Genomic DNA, 20,704 nt, shown 5'->3' on the forward strand with positions numbered 1-20,704 from the left:
CACACACACACACACACAGTGGTTAGAGAAGGGGGCGATGGGGACAATGTTGGGTCCCATCACCTGGTTGTACCTGACTTAACACTTTTTCTTTCTTTCCCACACAATGACACACTGTTGTTTTATTATTTTTCTTTCAGTTTTTAATGCGTCAGATTTTTCTTTTTAAAAAGTTGATCATTGTATTAAGGTGCTGGGTATTGGATTCTAATTATTATTCTGGCTGTTGCTGTTATATTATCTCTTTCAGGGTTGATTTTATTTTACATTATTTCGTTTTACATTGCTGTAATTTACATTGATTTTAAATGTGTTTTGAGCAAACTGTAACTGTAGTGGTGGGTTTGGGGTTGGGAGGGGTGATCAACTCCTGAAAATGTATTTGTTTTTGTTTTTTTGTGCAAAGACAAAATGATGAAAAATTACAATGATAGTAATAAAAACAATGATATAATGATAGTCTGACTGTGAAATCCATTCTGCAAAAAGCTACATGAATGTGTTAAGTCAGATGATGGTATGCTCTCAGCAGCCCTGTAGTTGGAAGTTAAAGGTCGATGGCAGTTTCCCCATTTAACCTCCCCATCCTGCAGGCTTTTCTCATGGGCTCACCATGTGAAGATATATATACTGTTACATATGTTGTTTTAAATGTTTAACCTCTTCATTGTAATGCAGCTCTAATCTCGTTAAGACAAATGAAGAAAACTGCTTAACAGCCTTTTTTTTTTTTTTTTTTTTTTTTAAAGAAAAAAAAAGAAATTGCTGTACTACTTGAAAATAACTTGTGTGTCATGTACCACCAGCAGTCAAGGCAGTATTTTTTTTTATCAGGAGCCCAACGGTTGTATAACTGACAGCTTGGTTTCAGATTGAGCATGAAGAAGACAACAGGGCTAGTTGATATCCCGTGATGCTCCACACCAGCAGAGGGGGCGTTACCTCACTGTTTACTGTGCATGTGTGTTAGTCTGCGTAGATGTCACAACTGGGTCGCTTTCAGGTATGCAAGACTTATTCCTGAAAACCAAAGGTTTGTTCCATCAATTACATTTATACATGTAAGTATATCTTTTTAATATTTTTAGACTTTGTAATCTCCCATTTGACAGCAGTTCCTGCGTAGGGTAATTGTTATAGTTAAATAGGCAATGTGACATTCAGCAGTAGGGTAGTCGCAGTGAACAAGCATGCAGAAAGTCCTCTAGACGAGTGTTTCACAACAGAAACGTGTACTCTTTATTTAGTATTTTATTTGATGAAGGTCTAAGGACTTTACCCTGTCTGTCATCCAGACGACTAACTATCGGTAAGCAGGGTAAGCGGTGTTTACGGGCCCGGACCAATCAGGGGCCCGCATCACTGGAAGATATTGATTGACAGCCGGCGCCCCCTATCGCATTTTCACTACTCGCGACAATCCCAGCAGTCCCACGTGCAGCCACTGACCAAGCGGGAGTGAGAACGGGTCAAATTAATTTCCTTGTTTCTGTTATTGTTTCTGTTATGAAGACAAGACGTGTGTGTGTGTGTGTGACTCGAACATCTCACATTGACCAACAAAACCTACAGCGAAAAACATTTCAGACCGTCCTGCCAACCTGGATACATTTTAACATCAATGTACACTGTAACGTTTTTTCACTATAAAGTCACTGAAGCGGCTGATGTTTGAACTGCCTACTGTCGGCTCTCTGCAGCGGGCGGGGCTGCCGCTCCATTCCCCCCCGCGACTGGCGCGCACACACGCACGCACACACACGCACGCACACAGTGGATGCACGAGAAATCCGCAGATGAGATGACACGATGACCTAAATTGAGGACAGCTACGCTCGTTATTGTAAGTGCAATGATAAGTTAAAGTCCAATAAGTACTTCATCAAACCGTATGAATGTGTGTGTGGCCAGGATATGAAATTAACTAACAAGCCACTGACAGTGACATATATGTTCATATTTGATTCATTGAATAAATTATAATTTTTTTTGTCTTAAATCCACTAGCCATTTTCATATTATACCAACATTTGCAGTATCCTGCCTTTTTGGTAAGGTCCCTAGGAAATCTCTGCCCAGAGTAATTAATTAATTGTAATAATTATTCTCCCCAAAACAAGTTTCCTTTTTATTTTTAAAGAACTATACAAAAAACTTTTTTTTTGCAACTTTCACTGTCTTCTGCAACTTCATTGCAATAATCATACAAAAGACATTGTTATCGCAATTTTTTACAAAAGCTCCCGTGAAATCAAGCTTTTTGGACCACAGCAATCTAAAAAAAAAAGGCCGTGAAATCCTGTTTTTTTCATGGGTTATGGTGCACATTCACCATTGTTTTTTTTGTTGTTGTTACTCCTGATTTTGTCAGTCATCTCATCTCCTATATGCTGTGTCTCTATGATCCTATCCTGTCCTGTTCATAGCCTACTCATGGACATTGCGCTGTCATCACGTGCTGTAGTGGGGCCGCCTTGGTAATCCTGCATAGGGGCCCGGTGTTGGCTCGTTAAGCCACTGCTGTCACCTACAAGTTCCCAGTGGACACATCATTTATTCTGGAATAGGCATAATGTAAGTAGGCCTACAATATAAACTCAAAGGTTTTAAAACTAGATTTGGCATCCCCAGAAGAGCGGCCCACAAAATTAGTTTGACGATGGACCTGCTTTGATTTTAATTGGTAAGTCATGCAAAGTTGCAATTAATCGAATTACCAAAATTGAGATGTTTTGGGCCCCCCAGAAGTCTCTCGGGGGAGGGTTGTTTTGATGAGACTTGGCATTTGAAAACATGACGTGCACATGAAGCTCCCAAATAACTTGTACATAATGCCAGAGACGGTTTGGAACCGAGACGCCCCAACTCGAGCTAGTTTAGGCCTACTGTATCAGTGTCACGTAGGCTCCGCCACTGCCACGCCTCGTTAGGAGACTATATCACTCTGGTCCGAGTGAAATGATTCCAATGAGAGAAGTGAACGTGAACACAGATTATGAGCGATCCTTTCGCCCCCATAGTCAAAGTAGATATTGGTCCCATTTCTGACAATCCACGTATCTCCAGAACATTCTGACACACCAGGAGAAAATTAACTTTGTTTGAGACCTGTTTTTGTCTCAGGACCAATGTCTCGCGAGACCTGGCAACAGAGAAAGTAACGTCAGCTAACGTTCGTGAACGCCCTAACGAATCAAATCTCCGTGATGCTAAAATGTCTTTAGTTGTGTAAATATCTAACGTTAGCAAAGGAAAATATTCATAAATTATTCAAATCTACCTTTTCATTTATCCACATGACGTTCACTACACGTTCAAACGAGGCCACGCCTCTTAAGGAGACAGGAAGCGTGTACCGGCTCTTAATACATCCATGTTTCACACATGCGCTATCTTTAGTATAGACGATCTTTGATTAACCCTTATTAGAAATTCTTTGACTATACTTAGGCTAGGTGTTTTCACTTCGTGTGTGTGTGTGTGTGTGTGTGTGTGTGTGTGTGTGTGTGTGTGTGTGTGTGTGTGTGAAAAAACACTTTAATGCTGTACTATTTGGTAATTTCTTTATTCTAAGAAAACAGTTCTCAATCACAAACAGTTCAGTTTCCACAATGTAAACAGCTTCTCACATACAGTACGCACGAGCAATTTTTGTAGGAAGGAATAACTGCAAGAAACCAAGTCCATCAAATAAAAAATGCAAGCCACTTTAAAGCCAAACATAGTGATGGGCTGCTTTGATTCCTGCTCAGTGTTGCGCTAGACTGAACGCTGAAGACCTGAATTAGTGAAGAAGCACTGCACACAGTTGAGACTGACTTGTCTTCTTGAAATGTGAGGAAAAAGTCCAGTCATGTGTGTTAAACGGCTCCTTTTCTCCTTAGTGCTTAGTCAATAATCATCATAATAAAGTATGCACTATCTAAACTACTTACAATAACTAACTGCCTACCTAGGGCTCACTTTGAATGTCTAGTAAAAAAAAAAAAAAAAAAGGGAAAACATCACTCCAGTTAAAATTAGTAATACATGGCTATGAGAGAAGAGGGAGATATCGACCTCTTGCTCTTTTCCATTTTTGAATCAACAGCTTCAACTATTGACAGCCATAACAGTAAACTTATAGGACAGCTTCGAGATCAAAGTCCTGTTAATTTGTAAAATAACTTTTTTTTCACTCCTCTATGAGGGTCCGAGTTTTAAAGCAAAGCTCACTTACAAAAAGCCCGTTTCTTCACATGATTTCCACCCATCTGAATGACTTTCTAATGTGCATGACCTGTCAGGAGGAGCAGGTTTGGCTCACATGTTCTGTCCCTCGTTTATTCATTTAATTTACCCGAAGGCTGTTTCGATGACTTGACACCTACCCAGTGGAACCTACAGTATATATATTTTAGGGGTGCAAGATATATCGACTCAATATCGTTATCGCAATATATTGAAAGTGTCGCAATAAGTATGCATTATTTTGTTTATTTTGTGGAGCTCTGCGTCCCGTCCGTTGGCTTAGTTGTGTTTGATTTAGAGCCCGCTTGAAACGCTATAATGATCATGTTTCATTGGCTAGTTACCGTGCCACTTGCATATGTTAGTGCACGTCAGCGCACGGTCCACTACTATGGAGCGTACCACGGTCCACTACTATGGAGCGTACCACGGTCCACTACTATGGAGCGTACCACGGGTCCACTACTATGGAGCGTACCACGGGTCCACTACTATGGAGCGTACCACGGGTCCACTACTATGGAGCGTACCACGGTCCACTACTATGGAGCGTACCACGGGTCCACTACTATGGAGCGTACCACGGGTCCACTACTATGGAGCGTACCACGGGTCCACTACTATGGAGCTTACCACGGGTCCACTACGTGACAAACCCTATGGAGCGTACCACGAGTGTGCATATTTCGACAGAGTGACGGTGTAAGTGAAGAAATAGACAACAAAACGGAACGAATCAGAGAAGCCAAAGAAAAGGTGTGTGTCCTGTTCTCTTTATATATTTTATACAGTAAAACATGTCCTGTTCTGTAGACATGGTCCTTATTTATTCATGCTGTACCAGTCCAATATGACAGTCAGTTGAAATAAACCTTGTTTAATTTGTTATGAATCTATTTTGATGTGTTTAAAAATAACGAAATTAATATCGATAGCGCTGTGTTTTGCGCTCTGTGGTCATGGCTTTCTTCAACAGCTAGATGATCCAGTGTCTCTTTTTGTGTTGTTCAGGGAGGTGTGTTGTTCAGGGAGGTGTGTGTGTGTATGTGTTGGTCTGGAGGTAGGTGTTTGTTAGTACAGTAAAGGGGCTTCAGGCCACTGCCTTACTGAGGGGATCTTCCTGCATTTTAAGAGCTGTGATGTCACCTTAGGGACCTGAACTTGTGATGTGTAATGGTCCCAGGAACAAAGGCTAGGGGTGATGGAAGTTACAGGGTGAAGGAATTTTCTCTGGAGAGAAGAGAAAGCATTGTGTTTGTGTGTTTGTCTGCATGCTAATTTGTGTGTGTGCTTCTATTCCTATTGTCGTGTGTGTGTGTATATCAGTGCGAGGTGGGCTGCTCCACTTTGAGCCCGACCAGCGATGGAGGGAGCTGCCCTGCAGCAGAGGAGGAGCTGGGAGGAGAGGCCCTGAGGCTGGAGCTCCCGGTGGAGGACGAGGTGGTGACTGCGGGTCGGATGAGCGGAGGGGGAGGGTGGTTGTGGGGCGCTCTGTTCTGGAGCGGGCGTGTCTGCAGAGGAGGAGGCTGACGGAGGAGGCTGGGGGGAGCCGACGGAGGTGCAGGGCGCAGCAGTGGAGGAGGCTGGGAGAGGGAGGAGGGGGTCTGGGTGGAGGAGGGAGGAGAGGAGCCGCTGGCGGCGTCCGAGGGGGAGTCCTCCATTTTGACCTGAGGGGAGGGAGGAGGCAGATATGGAGGTGAGGAGGAGGAGGAGGAGGACAAACAGTGGAGACAACAACAGATGATGAAGTGAGAAAAGGTGAAAGCCAGTTGGAGAACAGTTGTGAGAATATAGAGACGGATGTCACATTTGCTCTACGATGATTCGGCTTTAACCACAGCAGATGGCACAGGAGAGAACTTCATGTTACAACCACCTGCTCCTCCTGTTCAATCTACTCGGGAGCTAGGATGGTTGAATTTCACCCATTAAATCCACTTCAGGCACCGAGAGCACCAACAAGCATTTAAAGCATGGAGAAAGACATGTAGATTGGGTGATTCAGCATAAAGTGGATGGTCCTGTTAATGACAGAGTTTTTCTCCTCCGTTTCTTCCTTAGGGCCCGTGCTGTCTTGGATGGTAAGCACCGAGGACACTCAATCAAATCTGATACTAAAACCAGCAATTGTGTGTAGTTGTAGCATTCATTACCCTTCCTCCAAGTTGCACAACTCTTTTTCAGTATATTAGACTTTTTTTTTTTTCTTCTTCTTTTTTTTTCATAGGGTGCATTTAAAATTTACAAGAAAAGTATGAATGACTATAAATAGAACTTTAACTAGCGGTAGATGACCAGTGAGCCAGCCAACACATTTTTTTACCACTCTGTGATGGACAATGGTTGATGATTAACTTAGATTAAATAGTTCAGCGTTTTGTTAAAGAGTTAGACGAGAAGGTCAATATCACGTGGTATGCGGTTTCATTTTGACTAACTTGTTAAGAAATCTTCCTTAAGTGTCTAAACGTCGTTTCTCAAAATGAGAAGCTTTGAACTAATACTACTAATGGTGTTCTTTATATGTGTATGTGTATCCTGCCACGGCTCACCTCGTCCTCCTCGGCCGCTCCGTCTGTAGCGGCTGCCATCTCCTCGCTGCTCCTCCTGAGGTCTCTCTGGTCTCGGCTGGTGGCCACCTGCTCGGCCGCCCACTCCCTCAGCACCTCGTCCAGGTTGAACCGGCGCCGGTAGCTCACGAAGAAGGAACTCACCTGAACAGACGGGCAGAGATGGAGAGTTAGGGACTCTCACACCGCCTCAAAACAAACGGACAAGTCTGATCTCCGGTTACATGATTGGCCACCGCAGCGTGACGTTGGGGTTGGGTTTATCCAAAAATTGAGTCAGTCTCAACTTCTCGCCGCAGGCCGCTGCGTTTTTCTCTCTCTTTTTTGGCGTCTTCCCCCCCTGCGGCGAACCCCGCCGCAGCCTAAACGCACTACCCCCATCCAAAATGAATGGAAAGACCTGCGTCTGTGTGAATGCCCACTTAGAGGAGAAATGAAGCAGGGCAGAAAGTTGTACGGCGTTCAAGGCCGCGGAGGCGGAGATTGGAGGTCAGTAGACAAAATGAAAGGAGGGATAATGGAGATTATAATTATCCTATGAAAGAAAAATGCTTATCCAGACAGAGGAATGAAATTGGAGAGGAGATGAAAAGCAGACCTCACAGAGAGTAAACTGCTGGATGGATGGAGGGTAAGAGGGAGGTCAGAATAAGAGATGAGAGAGGCAATCTTCACAAGATTTGAGGACGAGGTTGCTCACCTGAGCTGGTGTCTTGGTCCCGATCACCTCAGCAATGGCTGCAAAGTCTTTACCATAGCGACGGATAGCTGGAAAGGAGAACCCCAGGTTAATGAGGTCTATGCATCACTCACAACCAATTCGTTGCCATCAAAAGGCTACAAAACTTTCCCTCTGTCAGAGAAATGCAGCAGTGTGTGTGAGAGGAGAGACAGGAGGAGTGAATGTCGAGTCAACAGGCTTGTTGATGCGTGCCTTTTCTGTTAACCTTTACCTGAGCTCGGCTGGCTGAGTGCACCTGCTCTTTTCCACGCCTGTCCGGCTTCACTCTCATATCATTCATTTCATGTCTTTCAGCTTCTGCTTTCTCTTCCTCTGGGGGTTAAACGCTTTGCTCAAAAGGTAAACTGACAACTAATTAGTTGTTGCAACAAAAAGCATCTAGTCTGGTGTCATTTTTGATAATACAGCAAATGCTGATTATAATACATGATTTTGGACAAAGCCTGTGTTTTTTTAAGGCCAATACATACTTAAATATGTACTATATGTAAATGAGGTGACTCTGTAAGAGGGTAGGAGGATGATGCTGCTGCTGCTGCTGCAGCCTTTACTCACCCTGCACAGCCAGGAGCTGCTCCTCTGTGGTCCAACGAGAGTTCATCTTATTGACAGGCTGAGAGAGAAAGAGAGGAAAGGGGAGAGATTAGAGTGTGGTAGAAAAGAAGAGAAGGAGAAGAGAGGGGTGAAAATGACAGCAAGAGAGAAAAGGGCAGATTAAGACCAATCTCAGTCCCACAAGGGATGAATTAATATCTGGAGGGAGATGAGAAAGGGCAGAGGGAATAATCCACGAAAGAGGACAGCGACAAACTGAAGAGAGATCAGAGATGAGGAAAAGGGAACGTAGTCCAGGAAACAAAAATCAAAAAGGCGATAAGACGAAAGATGTAAAGGAGGGACAGTTTAGAAAGAGTGGAAAAAAGAAAGCTGTACAAAAAAAAAAAAAAAATAATACTTACCTCAGCTGGTTTGAAAGTGTTAACACCTTCATTTAAGCTCTGTTTCAAACTACTGTTGTTCTGTTTAATAGACTGGACCTGAGAGGGAAAGTGTTGGGGACGACAGAGGGGACAGTGTAGTAAGTTTATGTTTTTTGGGCTAGTTGCAATGATGCACAAAGACACAGCTTTACTTTAAACATGCAGTTGCAGTTTAAAATTAAAAGGTTTTCTTGGAGCAATTCTTCATTTTTTTATATTTGAAACCTGCTTATAAAATGTTCATACTAACGGTAAAAAAACAAACCAAACCCCCAGTGAGACTGCATTCATTATATCTGTCATATAATAAAAAGGTGACAATTTCTTAATGTATTGTTGCATTATAAAGCTCTCGAGGAGGTGTTAAATTTCACCTTTGCTGGCAGATCCATAGTGTCACACTCTCTCACCACTCACACACACACACACACACACACACACACACACACACACACACACACACACACACACACACACACACACACACACACACACACACACACACACACACACACACACACACACACACACACACACACACACACACACACACACACACACACAATCTTATTGGTTCTCACCAAAACTACGTCTAGAAGTACAGTAGCTTTCAGATCCTCAGATTATTTTCGGTGCATTTACACCTTCAGTTCAAATGGCCAGATTACTCATACTGAAGGTACATACCTGTCTCTTGAGTGACACCAACTGTGTGTCCAGCTGTTGAATAGTTAGCACCCCGGCGTTGTGGGAGGCTGACACCGACATGATGTCTCCCTGCTCCAGGTACATGCCTTTAGGTGGCCTGCGGCGGGCTCTGAGCGGGTGGTGGCGGTACTGAGCTCCGATATTTTCCTTCTTCACCGGCCCAGAGCGACTGGGGGTGGCCTTGTTAGAGTTGGCACTGTTGGGGTTCTGTTTCACTGCCTGTGTGGACAGACAGAGGTTCTGTCAGAATGACACCTGTTTACATGAACAGCAATTCAAGAAGGCAGCAGCATTCCATGTATGTATAATAAATTAAGCTCAAATTGAAGGATAGAGAATGCATCAATTTGGCTCGGCTGATCTGCTCAGGCAAGTCATGACTAATAAATAGGGTTGGGTATCGTTTGAGTTTTTTCCCCCCCCGATACCGGTGCTAAAACGATACTTTAAAAAAATAGGGTAATAGGCAATAGAGTATTTTACAATAACTTTGAATGCACCACCAGGCTTACTAGTTTCAAGTGAACGCACCACGTCTGGGTTGTTTTCCGACAACGGCAGCTGCACACTGCTTAATGTCCCGCTGTTGGAATCCTCTACAGTGAAATACAGACACCCTTTACAGCGTTTAGCTGTCAGCATTTTAACCGCGTTTAATCCAGCTGCTAGCTAACGGTAGGCTAACGTTACCTGCTGTCAGGTGTAGTGTTAACTAGCGCCACGTGCTCCTGTTGCCTCAAACTTCTGTTTCAGAGCATCAGAGAGCAGCGCAGAAGGCATTTAAGTGGCACAGAAATGAGGCACCGAAATCCGCGTTGCAATTCGGTCCGGTAGATACCGGTCGTTTAGGCACCGGTGCCGTATTAGCACCGGGTCTCGGTACCCAAGCCTACTAATAAAACACAAACAAATAGTTTAAATAAGCATGCACATGCACACTCAACCATTATTACATTTTATATTGCTCACCTCTTTCTTGGCGTCAATCTCAAAGTCACTGTCACTGCCAGGGTCTCCTTCCTCAATCTCATCATTACTACAAGAAGAAAGAAAACATAACTAAACACACCCAAGATTCTGCCACTTGTCGAAATTAAAAAGTATTTTTAAAACTGCTCCAGAATGTCAACTGAAAATGACAACTAATAATATCAAAGTATCTCATTTGTATTCATGAGACTCTTGTTTCCTAGGAGGACGTGCTTATCGAGTGTCATTTAACTACAGAGCTTTGTAAATGTCACGTCTCAGACGAGTAGTTTCTGAGAACTTAATGTTTCCTTCCTGCTCAGTCCTTCTTCTCTCTGTCCCTCCCTCCACCCGTCTCGTTCCCTTCAGGGGATCCTTAAAGTTTTCTTGAATATGTCATACCTGTCATCTTTCTCTCTCTTGCTGACCAGCCTCCTGGCCTGTCGGTCCATGACAGAGGTCCTGGTCCTGGTCTTCTTCCAGCTGTAGTAGTACTTCACAAGGCTGGAGATCAGCTTGTCTGGAAGCTACACGCAAACACAGAAATCACTAAATTGAATTTCAAATTTTTGTTTTGTTTTGAAAAATCACGCTAAATTCATGCTAAATGTTGTGCCTCCCCCCCAGTCTCTCACCATCTGCTGGATGCGGTGGAAGCTCTTGCCGTGGAAGCTGAAGGCCTGCTCAAACAGCACTTTGTCCTCCACTGTCCACTCGTCTGGGAACGGGGTGAAGTTGGCCAGGTCAGCAAGCGAGCGCTCCACATCATGTTTGTGCCATAATAACATGCCCAGAGCCTGAGCGCACAGACAGGACGAAGACAGAGTCAGGCAAACAGTGACAGGTCAGAAGAGAGCGATACAAAAGGAGCAGTGAAAAGAGAAAGAGATTTTATCTTGGGGTTTTTTTCTGATGCATTTTGATAGGTGAAAATGAAATGAAATTTACAGTCTGCCGTACCTGCTCCATGTTGTATCCATGTTTCTCTTTAGCCATCAGTATGTACTCGTCCACTGGGATTAGAAGAAAGACAAAATGGGTTAAAAAGAGAGGAAACATTAGTAAAAGGAGATGAGGAGGTATAGTGCAAGAAAAAATAGAAGGGAAAAAAAGAAACCACAATAGTATAGTGGACGGAGGAGGATGGGGGAAACCAGGTAGAAGAAGTAGAGAAAAGAGAAAAACAAGAAATGCATAATAGAGAGAGAAAGATGAGGACAATGAAATAAATAATTGGAAGAGATGAAGACAAAGCGGGCCAAAGAATGAAAGTAAATGAATGCACAGGAGAAAGTTTTAATTGCTATTCTCTAGTCAGCATATAGCCATTAAACTGAAGGTCACACTGTTAAGCTTGCATCAGTGAAAGTGAGGTAGGTGAGGTAGAGGTGTGTGTGTGTGTGTGTGTGTGTGTGTGTGTGTGTGTGTGTGTGTGTGTGTGTGTGTGTGTGTGTGTGTGTGTGTGTGTGTGTGTGTGTGTGTGTGTGTGTGTGTGTGTGTGTGTGTGTGTGTGTGTGTGTGTGTGTGTGTGTGTGTGTGTGTGTGTCTGTCTGTCTTACACATTGCATCAGAAAGCTGACTGTTGGGACGCCAGACCAACATGCTCCTCTCGTCCTTCTCATTGCAGCGGGTTGGACTGTCTGGAAAAACAACAAACAAGGACATTTGTTGATTATTATTTTAAAAACACATTTAGCATTTAAATTCATATATTGAGGTAATATGTATATCTGAATCCCTGTTTTACTCCTTCCTCCACCGCTTATGACTCCCAACCTCTTTATCTATCTAACCCATCTATCTTCATATTAACTTTACTTCTCCCTCTTTGCGTGTTTTCTCCTGTCTAGGCTCCATCTCTCTTTTCATTGGCAAGAAAAACAAGGAGGAGATGGTGGCGTGTCAGCCAGTGGACTCTTTTGGGAATTCACCACCTGTGTTCTGCCAAAATCCAGACGTTAAACGAGACGCTGGTTTTTCCTGCTTCTCCCCTCATCTGGTGCAATCTGATGGTCATGGGACAACTTTGTCGATGGCGATTGCTTTCGCAATGTTCAGCCACTTTACATGATCTACCTCGACTTATACAATGAATCAGGATACTTCAATAAGCTTGATCTTACAATCTTTAAACCTTTCCATTCCCCGTGAAATTGTTTTCAAACAAACAGGCTAAAAAAAACTAGCTTTATTCTGATTCAACATCACTATGGACTGTTCTGAAACATCCCAAAAAAAAAAAAAAGAATGTGATGCCCATTTACTAAGGGGTTTGAATATTGCAGAGCTAACCCCTTTTATTGATTAAACAAAGACTTGACACCCGCCTCAAAACAAACATTACTCCCATTACTGAACAAGGACAACCTCTGCAACACAGGCAAGTGTCTACATTTTCCCTCTCCATTTCCTGGAGAGACAGGAAGACAGTAACTGGTCATTTGACCTTCATTTCTCTCATTGTCTGCATTCCCCTCCTTCCTCCATTTCAATGTCCTCCACATTACTCCTCACCTCTAGGTCTCCTTCTCAGCCCTGATTTCCTCCCTCTCTCTATTCATTTTCCTTTTCAATCATCTCTTTTTCGCTCATGTTTTCCTCTCTCAGCTTACCTGGTTTGAACTCTGGGATCTGTGCCTGGTAGTCTCCCCCCACTCTGATCATACTGTCTGTAGAGAGAGAGAGACACACACAAGACGAATATGACTTTCTATTTCCCAGAAGGATGGGTAGAGCTGCAGAGATGGAAGAGGATGGGGGACAAGTATTCCCGTAAATTTCCCAGAAAGTTGCAGAGCTGGATAGACGGGACCATAAGAAGCAGATAACAGGAGAGTCATCTACAACATGGTAATCATTTTTTGCGTTATGCCCTCTAACCGGCTTCACTATTGGTTTATCCCATCAGGGCTCTGCCTCTGCAATAGCAATAGCTATTTATATTTACCAAATTGTTGATTAAATGTCTGACACATTGAAATAATAGCTGCAGGCCACTCAATCAGAGCCAATTGAGACCCTGTGGTTTGTGAGAAAAACATCTATACGAATAGGCTAAATACACATCACAACACAGGCCTAAAAGCCTTAAGTCTTTATGTATTTTGTGAAACCAAGGACAAAAGGTTCTCCAAAACAGTGCTCTGGCTTTCAAAAGTGAAGTACAATTTCATGAACTGATTTCTGTCCTACACTGAAATTTCCATATTGTGGGATCAGGGTTAGTGAAGTTGATAAGCGCTTCCCATCAAAGTGAGTTTTTTCCCCCTCATACATCAGAATTTGATTGTAAATGATTGAGCAGATTTTTTTTCCAACTTGTTAAAAGGCCAGAGTGATGTGCTGCTCTGATTAATTACTACTGACTGAACATATGATGTGTAATCAATCAATGAATCACCTGCAAAGCTGAATCGGCCATATCCTGGCACACCTCATCTCGCTATTAATGTAGTTACATTATGGTTTAAACAGTAACCTCAATCTTTGAATACATTGCATTTGCTGTTTAAAGTAGCACCGATGCTTATTTTCCCTGATGCTTAATAGGCCTAATTACATTTAACAAAAAGGTTCTTTAGTGGAGGTATTTCAGGCAAGGTGGGGCACTATAAAATACTGGGAAACCCTGGGGATATGTAATTAGTTTGCAAGAGTGCAAACAATCCTCAAGTTGTCAGCCTGTAAGAACCACACAGGGAGCCTGCTTTTAATCAACTATTGAAATGAGTGTGGTTCTAATGGTTTTAAAAGAGAATGAAATGTTGACTGTTTCAGTCTTCCCTTGTTCCATTTCCATAATTGTTCTAAACATTTGGTTTTCTGAACAATTTGGTTCAACCAAGATACCAGAAAGTTTTTAATCACAGCATATAACTTGTCTCCGTTTACAGAAGAACAAGTCAAATTCAACAGAAATAGCATAGATCGTAATAAATACCTTTTATGCATTACATTTTTTTCGTGATAACATTTTCAGCATGTTCATCACTAAGTGATAGAAATACCGACAGACAGAAAGAGAGAGAGAGAAGTACGACAGAGTATGGCAAACGTTAAGTAATTAGTGCAGTGGTAAAGAGGGTTAGAAGACGAGGAGTGAAGAGAGGGGCAGGGAAGAAGACCAGGAGGAGGAAGAGACAGATTACTGTTTCCTCAGGGAGAGAGGACAGGAAGGGAGGAGACGGGGATGATAGAAACTGGAGTAGATGGTAAGAAATGGGTGGAGACAGGAATGGGATGACGGAAGAAGAAATAAGGTTGGATGACAGGAAAAAAGGGGTATGAAAGGAGGCAAGAAATGAGAAAAATAAAAGATGGATGAAAAAGACAGAGGTGACTGGAAGACTGAAAACGGATGGAGGTGGAGGCGATTATGAAAGTGGGGGGTTGCCATAATGATAGGGATGGTGGCTTAAAGTCTCAGACCTACATCAACAGGGGAAAATCTGGGTAGTAAAGTGCCTTTTGAACGCTCCCTAACCATTCCAGTTAAACTGTTTGATCTAATAAGATATCTTGTGGCTAGTGAGATAACGGTTCAAAAATGAAAGATCAACAGAAAGTCAGTGGGTGAAGGAGAAAATGGAGGGAGGAAAGATATATGTGGGCAGAGGATAACAAGGATGGAAGAGTGTGGGAAGGGAGGGGAGGACAGAGGAGAGCAGTGTGCAGGGACTATAGAAGCACTGCAGCAATGCAATGAATGCAAGCACAACAGCTGGCATGATGTATATCTGTACAATGGAAATGCATGTCTACGGTAAGTACACTTTACACATGCAGTAGATTATACTTCAGTTTAGTGTGTCTGTGTGTACCATGAGCATGCTCTTCATCGCTGCTCTCTTCTTCAGAGTGTGGTTGGCTGTTGCCGTTGGTTACAGTCTTTGCTCTGCTCCTGGAAAGGACCCCGGACCCCGAGCGCTCCATCACTGAGGGCATGGCTGCTTCAAAAAACACACACATACACACACACACACCAACAGAATGCCATTTCTGTTTTAAGTATGATTCAATCTCCCATAAACATATAACTTAAGTCTTTTTTTCATTAGCAAGTTGGCTGCTGTTAGTTTTCACTTGAACCCCAATAAAACCTAATCCACTCTTGTAAAGTACAACGGCACCTTATGCTGCTACCTTGGAAGAAATCCCATTACATTCCCTTGGGCTGAGTTTATTTTCCAAACACTGGTTTAATGTATGATATGATTCACACTCAACAACTCTCAGTTCTTTCTCCTTAACCCTCATTATCACTCACTAGCTAGAACTTGGTGTCTCGCTAATCAAAATGACCTTTTGATCAGTTCTGTGGCATACAGCGAGGATGCCATGACGTGGCCTCTATTTGTTAGATGAAACACATCTCTTACCGATTGCCGGATTAAGGTTCAAGTTCAACACACAATCCACAGGCACTTCTTCCTGTTCATCACAGGACCCAAACTGATTAACTCAAGTCTTCCTTTATTACTCCAGTTAATTAAGAACATGCTCCTATTATGGGGGCACCACCACTAAAGCTGACATACCAATTTAAAATGTGTATACTTCACTGTGTGGAACTCAATGGAATAATTTCATGAAAGGTAACAGGATGTCAGGGTTTAGTGGGCTCTAAAAACTGTGCTGGCAGCCCACTGTGACTGAGTGAATGCAACTTCAGAAACAATGATTTTTTTTTTTTTTTTTTAAATCTACTGACAAAGAAGCTTTACTTAATGTGAATCGGTTATATTATGGCCAATAGCCATTCCAATTAACAAGGTCAGAAAAATGGCCGCAAGTCAGTATCACTGATATCGAGCTGGAGGATTGGCCAGGTGCATCACTGGGATCAATTAATCATTTAAGACATTTTTCAAGCAAACATGTTGAATATTTCATTGTTTCAGCTTCTTAACTGTGAAGATGTGCTGCTTTTCTTCATCTTAAGTGATAGTAGACTGAATATTTTTATCTTTTGCAGATTTTCTGAAAATGTCACCATGGCCTCTAGGAAATTGGGCTGACCCTCCTTCAGTATTTTCTGATATTTTATAAACCAAATGTTAAAATGATTAATGAGAACATAATCAGCAGATTAATTGATAAACAAAATAGTTTCAGCACTAAGAAACACTATTCTGACATATCAAAAAGAGTAACAAATTGCTGACATTGAAAAAAAATGTACTGAAGATTTTTATAACTGATATGATTAGGCTAGTAGATTAATCTATGCAAACTTTTCAGATTTTTCACTATTGGTTGAACAGAACAAGCTGTCTGAATATGGTAACTTGGGCTGTATGTAAAGGATAATGGCCATTTGTCACTATTTTGATCATTAATGACCATTAGTTGCAGCCCTTAACATTGTGTATAAAGTATGAAAAAGGCTAAAGAGTGAAGTTGCTTTTGCCCTGGCCTCATGTTCTATCTATGCATATTCAATTTCACTATTAAGATGTCCAAATGTAATGTAATGTCCTCACATGCCTCTTCCTACATGCTAAGGAAATCGATCACAACAGCACAGCTGACAAGTGGCAGAATCCGATAAAACAACGTGGGGAAAGCGTGCCATGGATAACATGAGAGCCCTCCTGCATGAAGGGGACTCTCGTTTTAAGTGTCATCCACAGTCAGTGCTATATTATTAGGTGGCCAAGCCTCGTTTTCTCTCTGTATCTCCGGGCCAGTGAGTCTCCCAGCAGCACAATAGACTAGACGGTCAGCTCAGGACACAGCAGAAAGTAACCCACAAAACTCCCTCCTCGCACACAAACAGCGTGCGGTTACAAACGACAGGCGACCACGGAGACAATGACCGATATCACTCACCGATCGCAGTAAACACGAATTATGTGCACCGAATTTTCAAACCTTAGGTTTGCTTTCATTCACAAATCACATCAGCAACTTCATCTCCAGTTTCCTAACTGGAACTACGACCAGAACAAAGCACGGGCGCAGAGTCAGAGGACAGACGGGCGACATTAAGGTCCCATTTCTCGCATTCTCCAGGTTAAACATGACCAGTGATGCTTCTGCAGAGGGTGAGGGGCGATCTTTAAAACCCGAGAGATGAATTCACATCTGCCAAACACCGGTAGACAATACAAGTGTCTGAGGCTCTCTGGGGGTCTTTGTCTATCGCGGCTCCCGATGGCCCCCCCAAGACACTACAACAGCTGCCCCCTCTAACTTCACTGGAAACTCACATCATTCAAACCTAGACAAATCTATGTCTATTTAGGTATAGCTCGATGGATTTAAATTAGGGAAATCGCTGAAGCTACAGGTATAATGGGGACAAAGTATAATCCCGCCTAGGTTCACTTTCAGAGAGTTTTAGGGGGTTGTGATAGCCTCGGACACTGCCACGGTAGCCTCCATCTCTGGCAGACTAAGCAATTGTTATGAGTAATAAGAGCTAAAACTATTATACAACTGCTAACCCGACTAGGCAGGATCTATTTGCAGTAAGTATTGCAACCACCAATCAACCACCCGCGTATGCTTAGTAGGCTACCGATAAAATTTCCACATCCTCTCACCACCACAAGGAACTTTTTGCCCCTTAACTTTCAACATCTATTGATTTATTATGCTCTATTTACATTCTATGATTATGCTACTCAAACCCAATCCATACTACACACTGTTTATCAAGTTTAAGGTATAGTCTATAAACATATATTCGATTTGCTCTCTATCATAAATGTCAATGCATTGATGCATAATTTTTACTCATAGGCCTACTAACAACGTTGACAATCGTATTCCTAAAGTGAATAAAAATGTGCTCGTGGATCTCAGGAGTAAGTTCAGTTTAGAGTGTCCTTGTAGTGGTATTTTTGTATTTCAGTAAAGGTAACACGATAATATTACTATAGGGATTCCTTTTTAAACCAGCATTGTATAATCTGTTAAACCTTGGTTTTCTATAAATTAGTTAATAAAAAAATATGAGGTGGTGACTATGCACCCGGTGCTTTATCCGAGCCACGTTTGCGAGCTAAATCACAATTTTCACAGCTTTATTCCTAAGCAGTCATGTATGTTGTGTGTCAGACTTTGAAGTCCTTTTGTTTTCCCCACGCTTACGTTGCTGTTACTACTACTGACGCTGTGTCTGCTGCTGGCACCAAGTAAAAACTCGCTCTCTGGGTTATTATAACTCAAGTTGGCGGTCTCTTTCAGGACGTTTAGCTACAAAAGGTAGCAGTTTGAACGAAAGTATTTTCTGGGGGCTGAACAATAAAAACCAGGCGACATTTCCCTCCTCTCCAAAGTGCAATCTGAAGTCAAATCTAGTTGGTCGATGTGATGCTAACGTTAGCCAGTTAGCTTGCGGCTAGTACCCTCGCGTTACATTAGTAACGTTAATAGTTGGAAGTCGAGATAACAGTCACACTGTACCTGTGTTTCGTTTCTCTCCGCTTTCCCGCACTCAAAACTTATTTGCGCCTCGTTCCGCGGGTTACAATCCTCTTCGAATCGCTAAAAGACAATATTACATCTAAAACGGCTTAATTCTTATCTAATTGATGAGCACAGTCAGTACAATGAAGTGAACTGCATGGATAGATGGAAGCAGCCGTGAGTGTGCGCCGGGGAGACAGACAACACCCGGGGAAAAGTGAAGTGGACATCCGCTCCGATGCGTTCGCCTCTCCCAACCAGCCGTTTGGATTGACAAGAAGTAGTCCTGTAAAACTATTAAGTGTAGCATACTCTTAATTTTGTATTTTGTTGTTTAACATGTAATTTGACACATTAAAGTGATTTATCTACCAGCATTTCGTACTGAAAGGCTTCGGCAAAAAAACAGGTTTTCAAAACTGCCTGCCCGCTGTTTACACTATGGTTATTAACCACAGTTGATCTCGTTTAAATAGGAAAAAGACATTGCGGATATCCGTTGTATAAACAGTAGCCGTTATAGACTCTAGGCTACTCTTAATCTGCCATCTATCAAAATCCCATAAATTAGGGACTACTTGCCAGTGTGTCGGCGGAGGGATTCGTCAACTGTGCATCTCTGTGCTGAGGCAGGCTGTCCAGACTTGTACTGATGTATGCATGGTGGAGAAAAGGGCAGGAGTGAGGTACAATTGAACCTGTGTGTGTGTATGTGTGTATATGCATGCGTGCGTGTGCGTGCGTGACAGAGCGAACGTGATTATGAGAGCGTGCGTGACTTTGTGCTTAAACATGACAATGACTCAGAAAAATAGCCTCAATACTTGGTTTATGTCGAAAAATTCAAAGACTGTGTGTGTGTGTGTGTGTGGGGGGGGGTGTACAGGTGGATGAGTGTGTGAGTAGAATTGCTTTAGTGATAGGCCGTAGGAGGATTTCACACACCTGATGCTGGCAATAAACACAATAACACACACACACACACACACACACACACACACACACAGAGGACCTGCTGCTATAGGCTACCTTCATAAGTGCCTGCTGCTGACATGTAACAGCCTGTTACACACTCCAGCTTTTTTTTCTTTCTCTACTCTCTCTTTGACATTACCACTTCCTCTTCTTCTTCCCCCATCTCCTCTTCATCATCCCAGTTCTCTCATTTTCCAACCTTATCTCATCTTCTCCATGATTTCTCTCGATAGTCACCCCCGTTTCTCCCCTGCTTCCTGCTTCTTTCTGCACCTCCTCTATTTGTTTGCTTCCTCTCCCCATTCTTCTTTATTTAGTCTCCCTTCGTTCGCTCCTCTTTCTTCTCTTTCTCCAATACTTTTTCCCTCTTCTTCCTCCTCCCCTCTCCCTCTTTCTTCCACCTCCTGAATATCTGCCCTAATTCTCCTCCGCGTCCCCCTCTTTCCTCTTCTTCTCACTGTCTGTGCCCCCATCCCTGATTTGTTTTTTCCTCCTTCATCCTCCTCTGTCTTTTTCTCTCCCTGCCTCCCTCCTTTCTCCCTATCCATTTCCTTTGCTTCCTCTGCTTTACTCCCCTGCTTAATATTTCTCCCCCTCCCTCCTCCGCTCCCCCATAGGCTACTTTCTCTCTCCAGTGATGTCTCCTCTACTCTGTCTTTCCTGCCTCCCTCTCCTCCTTCCTCCTCTTCATCTCCTTCCTCACCCCATCCTCCTCTTCCTCCTCCCTGTCTCCCTCTCTTGCCGTCTTCCTCTCATGTCGCTTTCAATTTCAACAGTGTGTGTGTGTGTGTGCGTACGTGCAAATTCTTCCCCTCCCCCCATCCTCCCCCTACGGTGATACAGTGAAGCAGTTTCGCTTCGCTCACCTCCAGCCCCCTCTCCTCTTCCTCCCTCTCCAGTCTCATTTTCACCCCTGCCACCTCCTCCCCTCCTCTCCTCTCCCCTCACCCCCTTCTCTCCTCTCCTCTCATTAGTCAGTGTCTCACCATGAAACTCACCATTCCACTGTCAGTCCTCTCGCTCAGTCCTTCAGTCCCTAACACATCCTCACTAATGAACAACTGCTACATATCTCCCCTCCCTCCATTCACCTCCCAGCTCTCCTTTTATCCTCC

General features: G+C 43.0%; 1 protein-coding gene and 1 long non-coding RNA gene across 5 annotated transcripts; one reads left to right on the forward strand and one right to left on the reverse strand.

The window, feature by feature from the left end:
* The first annotated feature begins 961 nt into the window (after nucleotides 1–961).
* LOC120572485 lies at nucleotides 962–14,152 on the forward strand. 2 transcript variants are annotated; one of them, XR_005641458.1, is made up of 3 exons: nucleotides 962–1,061; nucleotides 10,827–11,043; nucleotides 12,050–14,152. It is a non-coding gene; the product is annotated as an uncharacterized LOC120572485 (long non-coding RNA). The 2 variants fall into 2 exon arrangements; XR_005641457.1 differs by having other exon boundaries at nucleotides 10,827–10,942.
* rcor2 (REST corepressor 2) lies at nucleotides 5,045–19,263 on the reverse strand. 3 transcript variants are annotated; one of them, XM_039821821.1, is made up of 14 exons: nucleotides 19,197–19,263; nucleotides 15,020–15,145; nucleotides 12,812–12,868; nucleotides 11,759–11,839; nucleotides 11,160–11,212; nucleotides 10,835–10,996; nucleotides 10,602–10,726; nucleotides 10,200–10,266; nucleotides 9,210–9,449; nucleotides 8,502–8,579; nucleotides 8,098–8,155; nucleotides 7,501–7,568; nucleotides 6,783–6,944; nucleotides 5,045–5,897 (listed from the first exon to the last, which is right to left on the reverse strand). In XM_039821821.1, the coding sequence occupies exons 2-14, from the start codon at nucleotides 15,141–15,143 to the stop codon at nucleotides 5,553–5,555; spliced, it is 1,620 nt and encodes a 539-aa protein (XP_039677755.1). In that variant the 5' UTR covers nucleotides 15,144–15,145; nucleotides 19,197–19,263; the 3' UTR covers nucleotides 5,045–5,552. The 3 variants fall into 3 exon arrangements, with proteins under 3 accessions (XP_039677755.1, XP_039677757.1, XP_039677756.1); XM_039821823.1 differs by lacking the exon at nucleotides 19,197–19,263 and adding an exon at nucleotides 18,612–18,850 and having other exon boundaries at nucleotides 5,553–5,897; nucleotides 15,020–15,148; XM_039821822.1 differs by lacking the exon at nucleotides 19,197–19,263 and adding an exon at nucleotides 18,612–18,849 and having other exon boundaries at nucleotides 5,553–5,897.
* Between the last annotated feature and the right edge of the window lie 1,441 nt (nucleotides 19,264–20,704).

Source organism: Perca fluviatilis, chromosome 14 (genome assembly GCF_010015445.1).
Source record: "Perca fluviatilis chromosome 14, GENO_Pfluv_1.0, whole genome shotgun sequence".
NCBI lineage: Eukaryota > Metazoa > Chordata > Actinopteri > Perciformes > Percidae > Perca > Perca fluviatilis.